Source organism: Prinia subflava, chromosome 4 (genome assembly GCF_021018805.1).
Source record: "Prinia subflava isolate CZ2003 ecotype Zambia chromosome 4, Cam_Psub_1.2, whole genome shotgun sequence".
NCBI classification, from domain to species: Eukaryota; Metazoa; Chordata; class Aves; order Passeriformes; family Cisticolidae; genus Prinia; species Prinia subflava.
This window is the reverse complement of record NC_086250.1, coordinates 12,370,432-12,382,733: the sequence shown is the minus strand read 5'-3', so window position 1 is coordinate 12,382,733 and position 12,302 is coordinate 12,370,432. Positions and strand designations below refer to the sequence as shown.

The following is a 12,302-nucleotide window of genomic DNA, read 5'->3' as shown; positions in this document are numbered from 1 at the left end:
ATATCACAGTTGTGGTTGTCTGGGTATTGTTAATCTGCGTCATGCACAGGCTGAGCACTAGACCTGGGTAATGATCTTGGAAGAGAACAGCTTTGCTTTAGAGCAGTCCTGAGCTCCAGGTGTGTTTGTTGAACGGTGCAAGTATTACTTCTACAAAACACTTTCTTTTATGTGGATCTTGAGTGCTGAGTTCATTATTTAGGGCTGCATGTTGATTTGGAACTCTAAGCTAAGATGAAAATAGTTCTTGGCAAGTCTGTGCTTAATTCTTCAATTCACTTTTGGTCAAGGTTGTTAGAACTTTATTCCCCTCCCCCTTCTAATTTCTCTTCCTTTTTTTCCTTTTGTCTCCTGTTACATTTCTTTTAAGTAATGAATTTAATAGCAGAGTGAATAGAAATTGCACTCTGCTCGCTCCCCTAGTGGTACCTACTCCAGTTTGCAATTTCATGACTTCTTTGAACTTGACCGATTCTGACACAACATGAACATTAGTAGCACAACCATGATTACAAGCTGGAAACTTCTAAGATGAAAAAACCAGAGCAGTGAAGTGCAGCCTTTGTCCTGGGGTATGTTTTTACTTAATTTTTCTTCTCCAGGATTTATTGTTCGTCTGCTGTGGCAAACACTAGTAGGTTTATTTTTCCTATAACACCACCAATGCCTCCTACAAGCTATAAATCTTCATGGATCAATTAGCAATATTGTGAGTTAGCAAAAAATCTCCCGCTTTATACCATATACCTTAATAAACTTGATTTTGAAGAACTTTATTAGAATAAGCCTTAAATCTCTTTCTGAGAGTGTTATCCAAGTATGTTAGTATGCTGATAGGTTTGGGGGTTTTTTCCCCACTTTTTTTACTCAGTCCCTACCCAGAGTCATTTATACAGCATTTGGGGTGGTGGATTGCTGTTCTCATGCTGCCTGCCTAGTTTTGCTGCCTTCCACCAGCCAAATCTTTCAGCCCTCACTCCTAACTTGGAAGTGAACATGGGCATTTTGGTCTCTGACTGGTCCAGCCAATCCCTCTGGGATGAACCACGAGCCAAAGCCGCCCGTTTTCCAGGTGGTGCCTCTGCAGACAATTTTTGTTCCTATTCTTTGCTTTGGGAGCTAACTGTGAGAAAGTGAGAGCAGAGGAACATTTCTAACACAGTAGTTGTAGCTCGGGAAGCTCTTTGAGGGCAGCGTCCGATTTTAGAGTGGTGCACAGTGTGTTAATCCCCACAGTGCAGCTTGTTTCCTACAAATATGAAGTGAGGAGTCCATGTGAGTGTTGTGACTGGAGGTCAGGGGCAGATCTCCAGCCTGAGATTAGGATTTTTTTGTCCTTTTGAGAAAAGTGTGATGGTTGGGCAGGTAGTACAAGGTAAAGAACACATCGAATGCTTTCCTACTGATAACTACTACTACTTTCTTCCAACTTCTCCCCTCTGTAGTTGCATATATGACAGATATTTCAGGCTTTTATGTGCTGAAATAAATCATTTGAATGATCATTTCTCATGAAAATGAATTTAGGTAATGCATTAAAGTAGCTAATGATGTTTTTAAGGTTAATGGCAATTGTGGAGCTGTTCAGAAATTCATTAGCATCAAATGCTTTAAAAGCAGTTCATCTTTCCCATCTTTTTGTAAATAATGTTGTGGCTTTTCAGTGAGATTACTTTGATTGGGGAAAGTCTTCTGGAGTGGAAGAATGCTGTATTTCAGAGTAGTGAGAATGCTTAGAAAAAAATCCCATAATTGGTGTTGGAGGAAGAAGACTGCTGAGCTGAATTTAAGTGTGTTTGATAAGAACAGACATGAAGCCATGAAAATAAGTTGTATTGTCAATAAGGTGCTCAGAAAAACTTTCAACACTTATGAAAGGACTTGAGCTTCTTCTTGAAGGCTGGGTTACCCTAGTGGGGATGTGGGAGCCCCTGTTACAGGCAAAGAGATTGTGCAGGGATCCCGATTGCTCATTTGCAGTTTAGGCAGCCTCTGCTGCTGTTGTCCCTGTGCTCTCCTCAGTGAAGGTTTGTCACATCAGCAGTGCTGCCCAGGCTGGATCAGTGCCTGAGTGAACTGGAGGGTGTCAACAGGGGAACTGAGGCTCTGCCAGTCATTAACAGCTGCCTCTGACTGATGGAAGTTTAACAGCAAGTTTAACACACTGCCTCCACATTCGATATTTCTGCGTGGTTGTATGAAAGATCTGGGACTCCTGTCCTTGGTCTAGAGGTTTGCACTGGGTGTTTTTATGTGGTGGTTACCAACACTGCCGGGTCATTCACTTTATTCTTCCCTGTGAGGGTGGTGCGGCCCTGGCACAGGGTGCCCAGAGCAGCTGTGGCTGCCCCTGGATCCCTGGCAGTGTCCAAGGCCAGGCTGGATGTGGCTCTGAGCAAACTGGGATAGTGGAAGGTGGCCCTGCCCTTGGCAGGGGGTTAGAACTGGATGATCTTTAGGTCCGTCCCAATCCAATCCATTGTGCGATTCCATGACTCTCAGTCCCTCCCAGCCGGCCGGCAGCCCCGGGGTTGCGCAGTTCCGCCGGTTCTCACGGTGTCGATCCTTCTCCACTGCTGCCGCTCCCGCCCTGCGCGGGGAGGGTTTAGAGGCGAACTCCTGTGCGGGCAGCCTGAGTGAGGCAGCGTGTGCTGCGGCAGGCGCTGAAGCGGCTGTGAGGGGCGGGAGGGTCCTGCCCCGCGCCTGCCCCGCGCCTGCCCCGCGCCTGCCCCGCGCCTGCCCCGCGCCTGCCCCGCGCCTGCCCCGCGCCTGCCCCGCTCCTGTCGCGGTGCCGCCCCTCACGGGCGGCGCGGTGGCGCCCCCCCGCGGCCGCGCTGACGCTGTGCTCCCTTGCAGGGCGCACCGGGCGCTACACGCTGATCGAGAAGTGGCGGGACACGGAGCGGCACCTGGCGCCGCACGAGAACCCCATCGTGTCCCTCAACAAGTGGGGACAGTACGCCAGCGACGTGCAGCTGATCCTGCGGCGCACCGGGCCCTCCCTGAGCGAGCGGCCCACGTCGGACGGCGTGGCGCGCATCCCCGAGAGGACTCTGTACCGGCAGAGCTTGCCGCCCCTGGCCAAGCTGCGGCCGCCCGGGGACAAGGCCATGAAGAGGAGGGAGCCGAAAAGGAAATCCCTCACCTTCACCGGCGGTGCCAAGGGGCTAATGGACATCTTTGGGAAGAGCAAGGAATCCGAGTTCAAGCAAAAGGTGCTCAACAACTGTAAAACAACAGCGGATGAGTTGAAGAAACTGATCCACCTCCAGACGGAGAAGCTTCAGTGCATCGAGAAGCAGCTGGAGTCCAACGAAGCCGAGATCCGCTACTGGGAGCAAAAGTACAACGCCAGCCTGGAAGAAGAAATCCTCAAACTGGAGCAGAAGATCAAACGGAACGAAGTGGAGATTGAAGAGGAAGAGTTCTGGGAAAACGAGCTGCAGATCGAACAGGAGAACGAAAAGCAGCTGACAGAGCAGCTGCAGGAGATGAGGCAGAGGATCCTGGAGTGCGAGAGCAAGCTCAAGGACTACGTGTCTCAGATCCACAACATGGAGAGTGGCCTTGAGGCTGAGAAGCTGCAGCGAGAAGTTCAAGAATCCCAGGTGAATGAAGAAGAGGTCAAGGAAAAGATCGAGAAGGTGAAGGGAGAAATCGATATTCAGGGCCAGCAGAGTCTGAGATTGGAAAACGGCATTAAAGCGGTAGAAAGGTCTTTGGGCCAAGCTACCAAGCGGTTACAGGTAAGACTGTCTTTTTATCCATAGCTAGAGAAAGTCAAAGACTGTGACTAATTTCTCTTACACAAATCTGAAGCCGATGAAAGACAACATAAGACAGTTTCCAAAGTGAATTGAGGTAAGAGAGGGGATGTGTTGCTTTCATTTTCAAAGTGCATTTCAGTTTGTGAGGGTTTTTTTGAAGAGCAGACTGTTTTTATTTCACCTGTGTTTAACTTGCTCATTCAAACTGTCTGAGAAGAAAAGCAGTAATTTGCACCATCATAGCCTTTCCTGAGGATAAACTTCTGATCTTTGCTAGGTTTGTCTGCCACCAAAAGAGATTAATAACAAAGAACAGTCCAAAAGCAGCACCTGGAAAGGTACAGAGCTAAAGTAAAGTACCTGCAGCCTTACAGGGTTTTGGTTTTAAAGAACAGCATCCCTCTTTTCCTGGCTGACTCACCGGTGTTCAAGATTTTATTTTCTCTACACCTCAGGCATTTGTGGGACGTGTCAAAAGAGAATCCAGTCCCTGTTTCCTTGCTAAAGTTAACGATACCACTTGGAACTTGATAGAGCATGAAAGAATAAAGGATCTCCAGCTGCTAGCTGGATGAGGTGGAGGAAAGATTGGAGCTCCTGGGACTTTTATGTGCCACATAAGATAGTCCTAAGTCACCACACATCAGTTGGAGTTGTGACGCTTGCTGATTCCCAGGATTCCCAGTTAGTGTATTCTGCAGCACTGCAGTGGCATTAAGGTGATTCCTCTGTGAATATGTGAAGGGATTTTGCATGCTTACTCCTGCCGTAGAACCATGTCAGCATGAGCTGTTTTTACTAGATGATGAGGGAGGAGAAAAGTAATCTTTTCATCCAAAGCAAACTGGATAAAAACTGTAAGCAGTTTTGGCCATGTTTATCTGTGCTAAGTTTCCAGACATGCTACGCTTAAGGATTTGCACTGATGGAAAGTTTCAAGTCCTCTTTGTGGGTTTTATCCATCTTCAGTCACATTTACTGAGGCTATGATGGAGTTCAAAATATCTCTGGCTTGGTTCTTTTCATAGTCTAGGTTTTCTTGGGAAAGTTCCCATTCAATTCAGATCTTTCAGTCTTGTTCTAAACTTAAAGGTGCACAAATCTGGAAGTCCACAAGAAAATAAACTGAGCTCTGCATTACGGAGCTTTGTAGGGGAGAAAATAGATAAATATGTTATTGCATACCTAAAGTTAAAGATATCTGCTAAAGCAGCTCAGCCTCTGTGTGTGGGAATAATAATAGTCCAAGACTGTTGTAATCTATCAGAGCTGTAAGTTTTGCATATCATGACAGAAGTACAGAGGAAGATCCTAAATGATCATCTGTGCTTTGAAGGGGTGGGGAACCAGCCAGGCTTTGGCTTCATTGCACAAAACCCTTGCAGAGTGAGAAGGTTGTGGCCAAAAAAGTTTAAATAGAAAATGCAAAGAACAAGAAAAGAGAAGAATTTTACTCATTTTAAGATCAGAAGAATAAAATGTGCTGTCTAAGCCATGCTGGACATTTCAGGAAAGAGTAAGACTTGGTGCCAGACTGCTGCTCGGTTGATTATTTTTTCAGTGTTCTCACTATTACCTTTATTTGCTGACGTGCCAAAGTTTTTCTCAGGTGGTATGAGAAACAGCTGCTAGTCATCCAAGAAGCAATACAAAAATAAAATATATTAAGAAAAACCCAATTAGGATCATGGGTCGGACTTAACGTTCTCAGAGGTCTTTTCCTATCTAATTGATTCTGTGATTCTAGTAAGTGCTAGTGAGTGTTGACTCACTTTTTAAATTACAATTAAAAAATTACAAGATTAAAATACCTTTCATCTCTTCAGTTTGCATTTGGGCTTTAAAAGTTGAAGGTTTTCTCATCAAAAGGAGAAGCATTAGTTGCCCAACTGTACATGTAGTCATGAAATGCTGCTTTATTTGCTCAGCAGATGTTTTTTGTTTCCTGGCAGGACAGGGAACAAGAACTGGAGCAACTGACCAAGGAGCTGCGCCAGGTGAACCTGCAGCAGTTCATCCAGCAAACAGGAACCAAGGTGACGGTGCTGCCGGCAGACCCCATGGAGGTGGAGGCCCCACACGTGGAGCTGGAGAGAGGTGCATCCCTGGGAATGCTGTGGGAGGGAGGGAAGGAGGGAGAAGGGGCGGGCAGTGCCTTTACTGCCGCTTAATGCTGGCACTCCTACGTGAGGGGAGTGCTCCCTTAGCAAAGATATCAGCAAAACATTACGAGAGCCCATTGTCGAGTACTTCTTTTCATTCCAAGGGTTTAGCAGGCTCTAAATAAAGAGCAGTATGTGGAGAACTTCTCTCCCACTGTGCCTGGGCATGCGTTTGTCCCATCAGCAATGCATTAGGCCTGCAGCTTTCAAGAGTGGCTGCCATGGCTGGCTGCCAGCACGGAATGTGATTGTACATCTGACTTTGCTGTTCGCCTGGGTTCTTCCTCTTCTGGTGGGGGTGTTGTCAAAGCAGAAAAAGGAATGTGTCTGGATCCCAAGAAATCCCAGACAGCAGCCGCACAGGAATAGGAGCCAATCCAGCTGGGCTGCCAGCCATGCAGAAGTCCTGCACAGATGGCTGTACGGCGGGTGCGAATTGACTTGGCCCCCAGTGAGATCAGTGCAGCCTGCACGTGCCCACATCTGGATTCAGAATTTCCTGGGCAGAGCCCAGGAGTATTTTGAATGCGTGTCAGAGCTGTGGCACCTGCACGGTCGCGTGCATTTTCCAGCACTCTGCTTCCAAGGGGCTCTTTGTCTTGGCATTCTTTTGTGCTGGGTCTGTCCCTCTGCTGAGAAAACTTTATAACCAAAATGCACTGGGAGGGCAAGCGGGTGGGGAGAGAAGAAAACACAACCAGACCTTCAAATGCAGCACTTGTGTGAACTCTTTTAAGTGGACAGGAAGCTGAAGCTTTGAATTATCTTACAGGTTCAAGCTCTTTGTGCACATCACCATTTAAGTGTGTGTGTGACTGTGTACATGTTTCTCGTGGGAGGGTAATTCTTTTGCATGGGTGTCGTTCTGTTTTGAAACGAGCAGGAAGTGTGCACCTTAGAACTCCTCACTTCCTAGCCAGGCACTTCAGCAGTTTGTTACATGAGGAATTGGGTTTTCTGTGTTGCATTAAGCAGGAGGAGGAGAGGTGCACCCCTGCTGATGACTTTCCTAATTGCCCTTTTTCTCATACAGAGCCAACCTTTCAGTCTGGGTCACTGAAGCGCCCTGGCTCATCGAGGCAACTCCCCAGTAACCTTCGGATCCTCCAGAACCCCCTGTCATCTGGTTTTAACCCGGAGGGCATCTATGTATGACAGTACATACCTCTTCTAGAGAGGACCTAGCAAGGTACCCTGGACAAGATACACTTTATTTTATTCTGCCAATGACGAATGGAAGAAGTTTGGTTTTGGTTTTTTGTTACACCACCGTGTTATTTTTTCTTCTTCCTCCAACACCACTTGGAGCCATAACCTGTGCACTGATGCTAAAGAGACGGGAACTGTCTCGATTCGTAATTGGCAAGGATGACCTTGCTGTCAACACAGCTTGAGTGCAAAAACCTTCAGTGTTTTTGCTACTTTAGAAGTATTTGGGAAAGTATTGTTCCTTGTATAGGCATGAATGGAAGACTGAGGGTGAAGGAAACTATGTATGCAACTTATCTGAGGTTTAATTTATTCCCGTTAGTCAATGGACCTGTGAATGTTGACCTTTTATATTTTTATTTTTAACTTGTGAATTATCACGTATGGCTGTGTGTCAGTCTGACGAGGTGACTTTATTTTGTGTGTACCGACATCCCCCATCTGATCAAGTACAGCAACCTGCAATGCAGAGTTCTGAGGGGTGCTGAACCATTGCAGTGGTTTCTCACCACTAACTTTGTTCATTTCTGTCGTGGGTCATTATATGTCACGTTCCATCCATTGCTACCTTTTAAAGCTTGAAAAGTGAGCTTGTGGGATTTACTTGCTGTTGTATCTGCCTTGAATGAAGCACCTAATGTTCAAAAGATTTATGGATTTTAAACCTTGGCTTGGTAAAAATATTTCCAGCATATGATTGAGGATGCACTAGTTAGATGATATTTTATTATATAGAATGTATATTTGAAATATTTTGCCACATTGTATATGCCTTTTGAGAAAAGAACAATGTAAGAAGTTGTCTTCATATATCTTACCAAAAGAGAGTAGGAGGCTTTCACTGTGTGTCATTTTGTACTTCATTTTTTTCACTAGCCATTACAGTGTTCTTGTTCTGTTACAAATCTTGCTGTTGGAGGGGAAGAAAGACACAATACAAATGAGTATCCACTTCCAGCCTTCCAGAATCCACTCAAGTTTTGTGAAGGGAAGAAACCTGGCAGAGTCCCATGCAGTCACTAGCAGAGTTCGTATTGACAGGAGTGAGGCCAGGATTTCATTCCGCTCCCTGGTGGAGACATCTGGTCCCATTGAAAGACAGTCACTTACAGAATGTAAAGCTTCCAAGCAGAAAATTCACAGGTAATTTTTGAAAAATGACATTTGATGGTCATTTTTCACAAAATGTGAAAAGAGAACATTATCGCATCTTGATATTGCTCTAATGCAATCAAAGCTAAGAATGAATTAGACAGAGTTTTCTGCAGAAAGTAGCCACTCCCAAATAGCTCATGGGTTGCAGGCCTTGAAGTGAGATTGCTGCAGGGCACACCAGGATTGTGGAGAAAGGGACTGGCATCAGTGGGGCACACTGAAAACGTCGGGAGCTGGCCTCATGGATGAGTTAGGGAAGGGATGGGCTTTCCCTGGTTTGGATTTCCTGTCTAACAGCAACTCACAGCATCACCCCCACCCTGGAGATCCCCTGGGCACAAGGGGGACACTGTGCCCTCACTGCAGTGCTGAAGACCTTGGGCTCCTCATGTCCTCCCTGGCAGGGTCAGGATTTCACCACTGCTAGGAAACTCCAAGCTTTTAGCCATAGAAAAATACTTAACTTCTAGCATCCTCTTGTGTTGATTCACTGATGTGCAGATAAATGTTAATTTAAGTCTCCTTTTCTAAAAAAGGAGCTTCCTGACAAATGGAAGTTTTAAACAATATGGCAGAAGATGAAGGATTCTTGAGTGTTTAATGCATTTTTTTTTTCCTTTCCACTTATTAATGGCATCATATATTCTAAAAATGCTGCTGTATTTAGTCTAACAGCAACAGATAAGGCTGTGAATATATAAAGGACCTTTCCAAATGGACTATGAATTTTTACTGTTTAACTTATCGGGTATTTTTTTTTTCATCTTCCCTTGTGAGCAACTGGAAAATGAGATTCCTACCTGAGGAACCTTTGCAGTGCTCACCCATTTTACTGTTAGTTTATCACAATTCTGTGCTCATAACTTTGTATTAAAAAGAAAAAGAGGAATGTGTGTGTGTATATATATATATATATATAAAGTGTAAAATATACATAGTTTGGGGACAATATCTGTCCAAGGTACTTGAGCATATATGCCTTACATTCTGGGTTCAATTTACAGAAATGAAATGGCCCTCTCCAGTGGATATCTTGCATCTTCAGCACCTCTTGATGTTAGAGAACTGAGGCACTCAGCACCTTGCAAAGTCTGGCCCAAATTATGCTGCATGGGGGTGGGGGGGAACAGTCTTGTCCTGAGATGAAGTATTTTTAAGGTAGATCAGCATATTTACCCCAGCTAATGATTTGCTCATATCCTGTGACTGGTCCATCTCCCACAGATGTCAGTTTGAGCTGAATTGGGCTCTTGCATCATAAAACCTGCTGTCTTTCTCTGCCAGGTTATTCTGTAAGATGGAGGGAGGAGGAAAATGATGAAAAGCAGCTTTGGAGGGCTTTATCATAGAATCGAGGGAAGAATTTGACGTTTGAGTTAAAAAGTGGCACCTGCTGACTGCAGCAGCTGTTGGACACAGGGGCCAGCCTGGAGCTGGCTCAGGAGTGACCAGTGCAGCACCCCTGAGTGGCCCCTCCTTGCCAGGGCTTTGGCACATGTCGAGGTGGTCTGAAAAGCATTGGCAGCTTCAGCCACTTCTGTGGCCAAGGAGAGGCTTTGGTATCCAGACCTGCCAGTTGTGAGACACTGACAAATTCCCCTGCCCCCACCATACTCCTCTTGCTTATTGAATTTCACCCACGCTGAAGTTCTGTAGCATTTTCACCCTCTCTGTAAATAAACCAAAAAGAAATGGCATGCCCTTGCATTAAATGTGAATTGACCCACATGTAACAGTTAGAAAAATTCCTCACACTACGGTGTTTAGAGTTTTGCTTCTGATCAACTGCGGAAACGCACTCTTTCTTCACAACTGTACAAAAAGTCCATTTTCAGAAGTGTTCCAAACCTCCTGGGGCATTAGCAGAAAAGAAGCTACACATACTAATTTTAACAAGTGCCATATTATTTACTGGGCAGCATGATAAAAATGGGGTTTTTTGCTTGCGTTAGATAGTTGAATACACAAGCACTATTTTCCAGTGCACAGGGAATTTATATGGAGAACTCCTGTAATTTATTACTAACGGAAATTAACTGTGTTACCTCTCTCATCCATGAGGATACAGTTTATTTTTGCTGGAGATGCTATGTTGTTAGGGGAAAAGAGGGGGGTGACCATCTGAAAAGCCAGTAGGTTAAGGCTAAGGTGAACAGTCTGAACGCCTGAGCAAGGGAGAAACCAAGTCCCACTCTGAAAAGTCAGCTCCCGGTATCTTTCAGTGGGACTTAGGTTCCCAAGTGCCTGAATTGCTTCTGGAAATGGTATGTTAGCTTTGAGATTGCTTGCTTTTCTAAACCCTGGCAAATTCAGAGGAAGTTCTTGAAGAAGAGAACCACCACTACTAGCATTAGCAATATGCAAACATAGAGGTCAGAGGGAAAAAGATCCTTTAGTGAAATAAAAATCTACTCTTGGGGCAGCACTTGCCTTGTTTTTAGCGTGAAGAGTGTTACGTTATTTTGGTGAACTGGGATCATATGAGTATGATCAAAGAAACATCAGTCTTGTAATTTTTAGTGAGTTACCTTGAAGCATATAAATTCCTGATGTGCATTAACTTGAGTGAATTGGGCCTTAATGATACATGTAAATAACAAAACTGTATTCAGATATTTTTTCCAGAAAAAAATAGTCTCTAATGATCTGTACTGTATTAAAAAAGTGTCAAAGTGTTACTTTTATATTACACCTCCTTTTTTGTGGATTTTTGTTTGTTTGTTGGGGTTTTTTTTGGTTTTTTTTAGAACATTGAAATGTGCATGTTTATTCTATTTGCTACAGTATTTTAATGTTTTGGATGAAGGCCATCAGTTGTATGGAGATGACAAAACAATCATTCTGTCTATTTATTCAGTATTGCTGCTTAAAGTTTTCAAAATAAAGCTTTCAATGCCAATATAGTGACTGATTGAAAGCTGTTCTAGCTTTCTTCAGGTGTTTTTTTTCCCATGTTTGTAGAAAACTAAATAAGTGAAATTTGGTGTATGAGCTGTTATACCAGCAAAGAATTATGGCAATAATAGTGGGTGCTGGGTGTAAGTATGTGTAGTAAATACCAATGTATGCATGCAATGAATGCCTTTAGGTCTCTAAGTGGAGTGCTGAAGAATGTTAAATCCTTTGTGGTCTTGCAAGCACTTTACACATGTGACCAAGTACTGGTTAGAGCTTTATGCCCATGTGTGGTGCTTGTGAGGGCAGAACAAGGGGGACACAAAGGATCAGCTCGGAGCCCTGTGAACCAGATTGGATTTAAGCACATTCTTGAGTGTTCCACATATGTGTTTCTGACTGGGGCCTAAAAAATGCGTTCTGATACAAAACCCTTTCAGTTACAGCAAGGATGCCTCAAGTGTAGCTGGTACCTCTGAAAATTTTAGTAGTTCTGAAAAGGATCAAGTGTGCCTGCTGTACTTGTGAAATGTGTCAGAATGCTGAGAGCGTTCACCCTCACCGTCACCCCATGAAACTGCTAACTCGGGGTCCTGACTGGAACACTTGAGTTGCTGATGCTTTAACGTAGAGAAGCAACACAAACTGTGAAAACACAAGTGAGCATTTTATTACTGCTCCGCTTCAATGCAAGATGGAAATCTGTATTATATGTAACTATATTTTTTGTCATTTAAAAAGCTTCTATTTTTTATTATTCTCATGAATGGTTGACAAAAAATACTGGATATGCTCCCATACAATAAATTCCCCTCTGAAACTTTGGGTCTTTACAGTTCATGGTTCGCTGGGATTGCACTGTTCATGTTGCGCATGTCTCGTGAGAGAGATGCTGGGACATTGTCACAGAACACCGGGCCTGAAGGCAGGGCCAAGGCCAAGGCTGGTGTGTCCAGCTCACACAGTTCCAGAAATGGACCTGTGTTGAGCATTAGGCCACAGGAGCTCTCCTAAGTAGTCATTTCCTTGGGGTGTGGGACACAGAGTTGGTTATGTGGGACCTCTGTGGCAGAGACAAGAAAGCTCCTTTACTGTAAGTGTGGTGTAATCTCAA

General features: G+C 44.5%; 1 protein-coding gene across 2 annotated transcripts in view; it reads left to right on the top strand.

Moving 5' to 3' along the window:
* Positions 1–12,011, top strand: part of RASSF8 (Ras association domain family member 8) — a 74,812-nt gene extending 62,801 nt beyond the window's left edge. For both annotated transcript variants that reach the window (XM_063395509.1, XM_063395508.1), the window contains exons 4-6: positions 2,857–3,746; positions 5,720–5,864; positions 6,963–12,011. In XM_063395509.1, the coding sequence (XP_063251579.1) occupies positions 2,857–3,746; positions 5,720–5,864; positions 6,963–7,084 (1,157 nt within the window). In that variant the 3' untranslated portion in view covers positions 7,085–12,011. The remainder of the gene's footprint in view (positions 1–2,856; positions 3,747–5,719; positions 5,865–6,962) is intronic.
* The last annotated feature ends 291 nt before the right edge of the window (positions 12,012–12,302 follow it).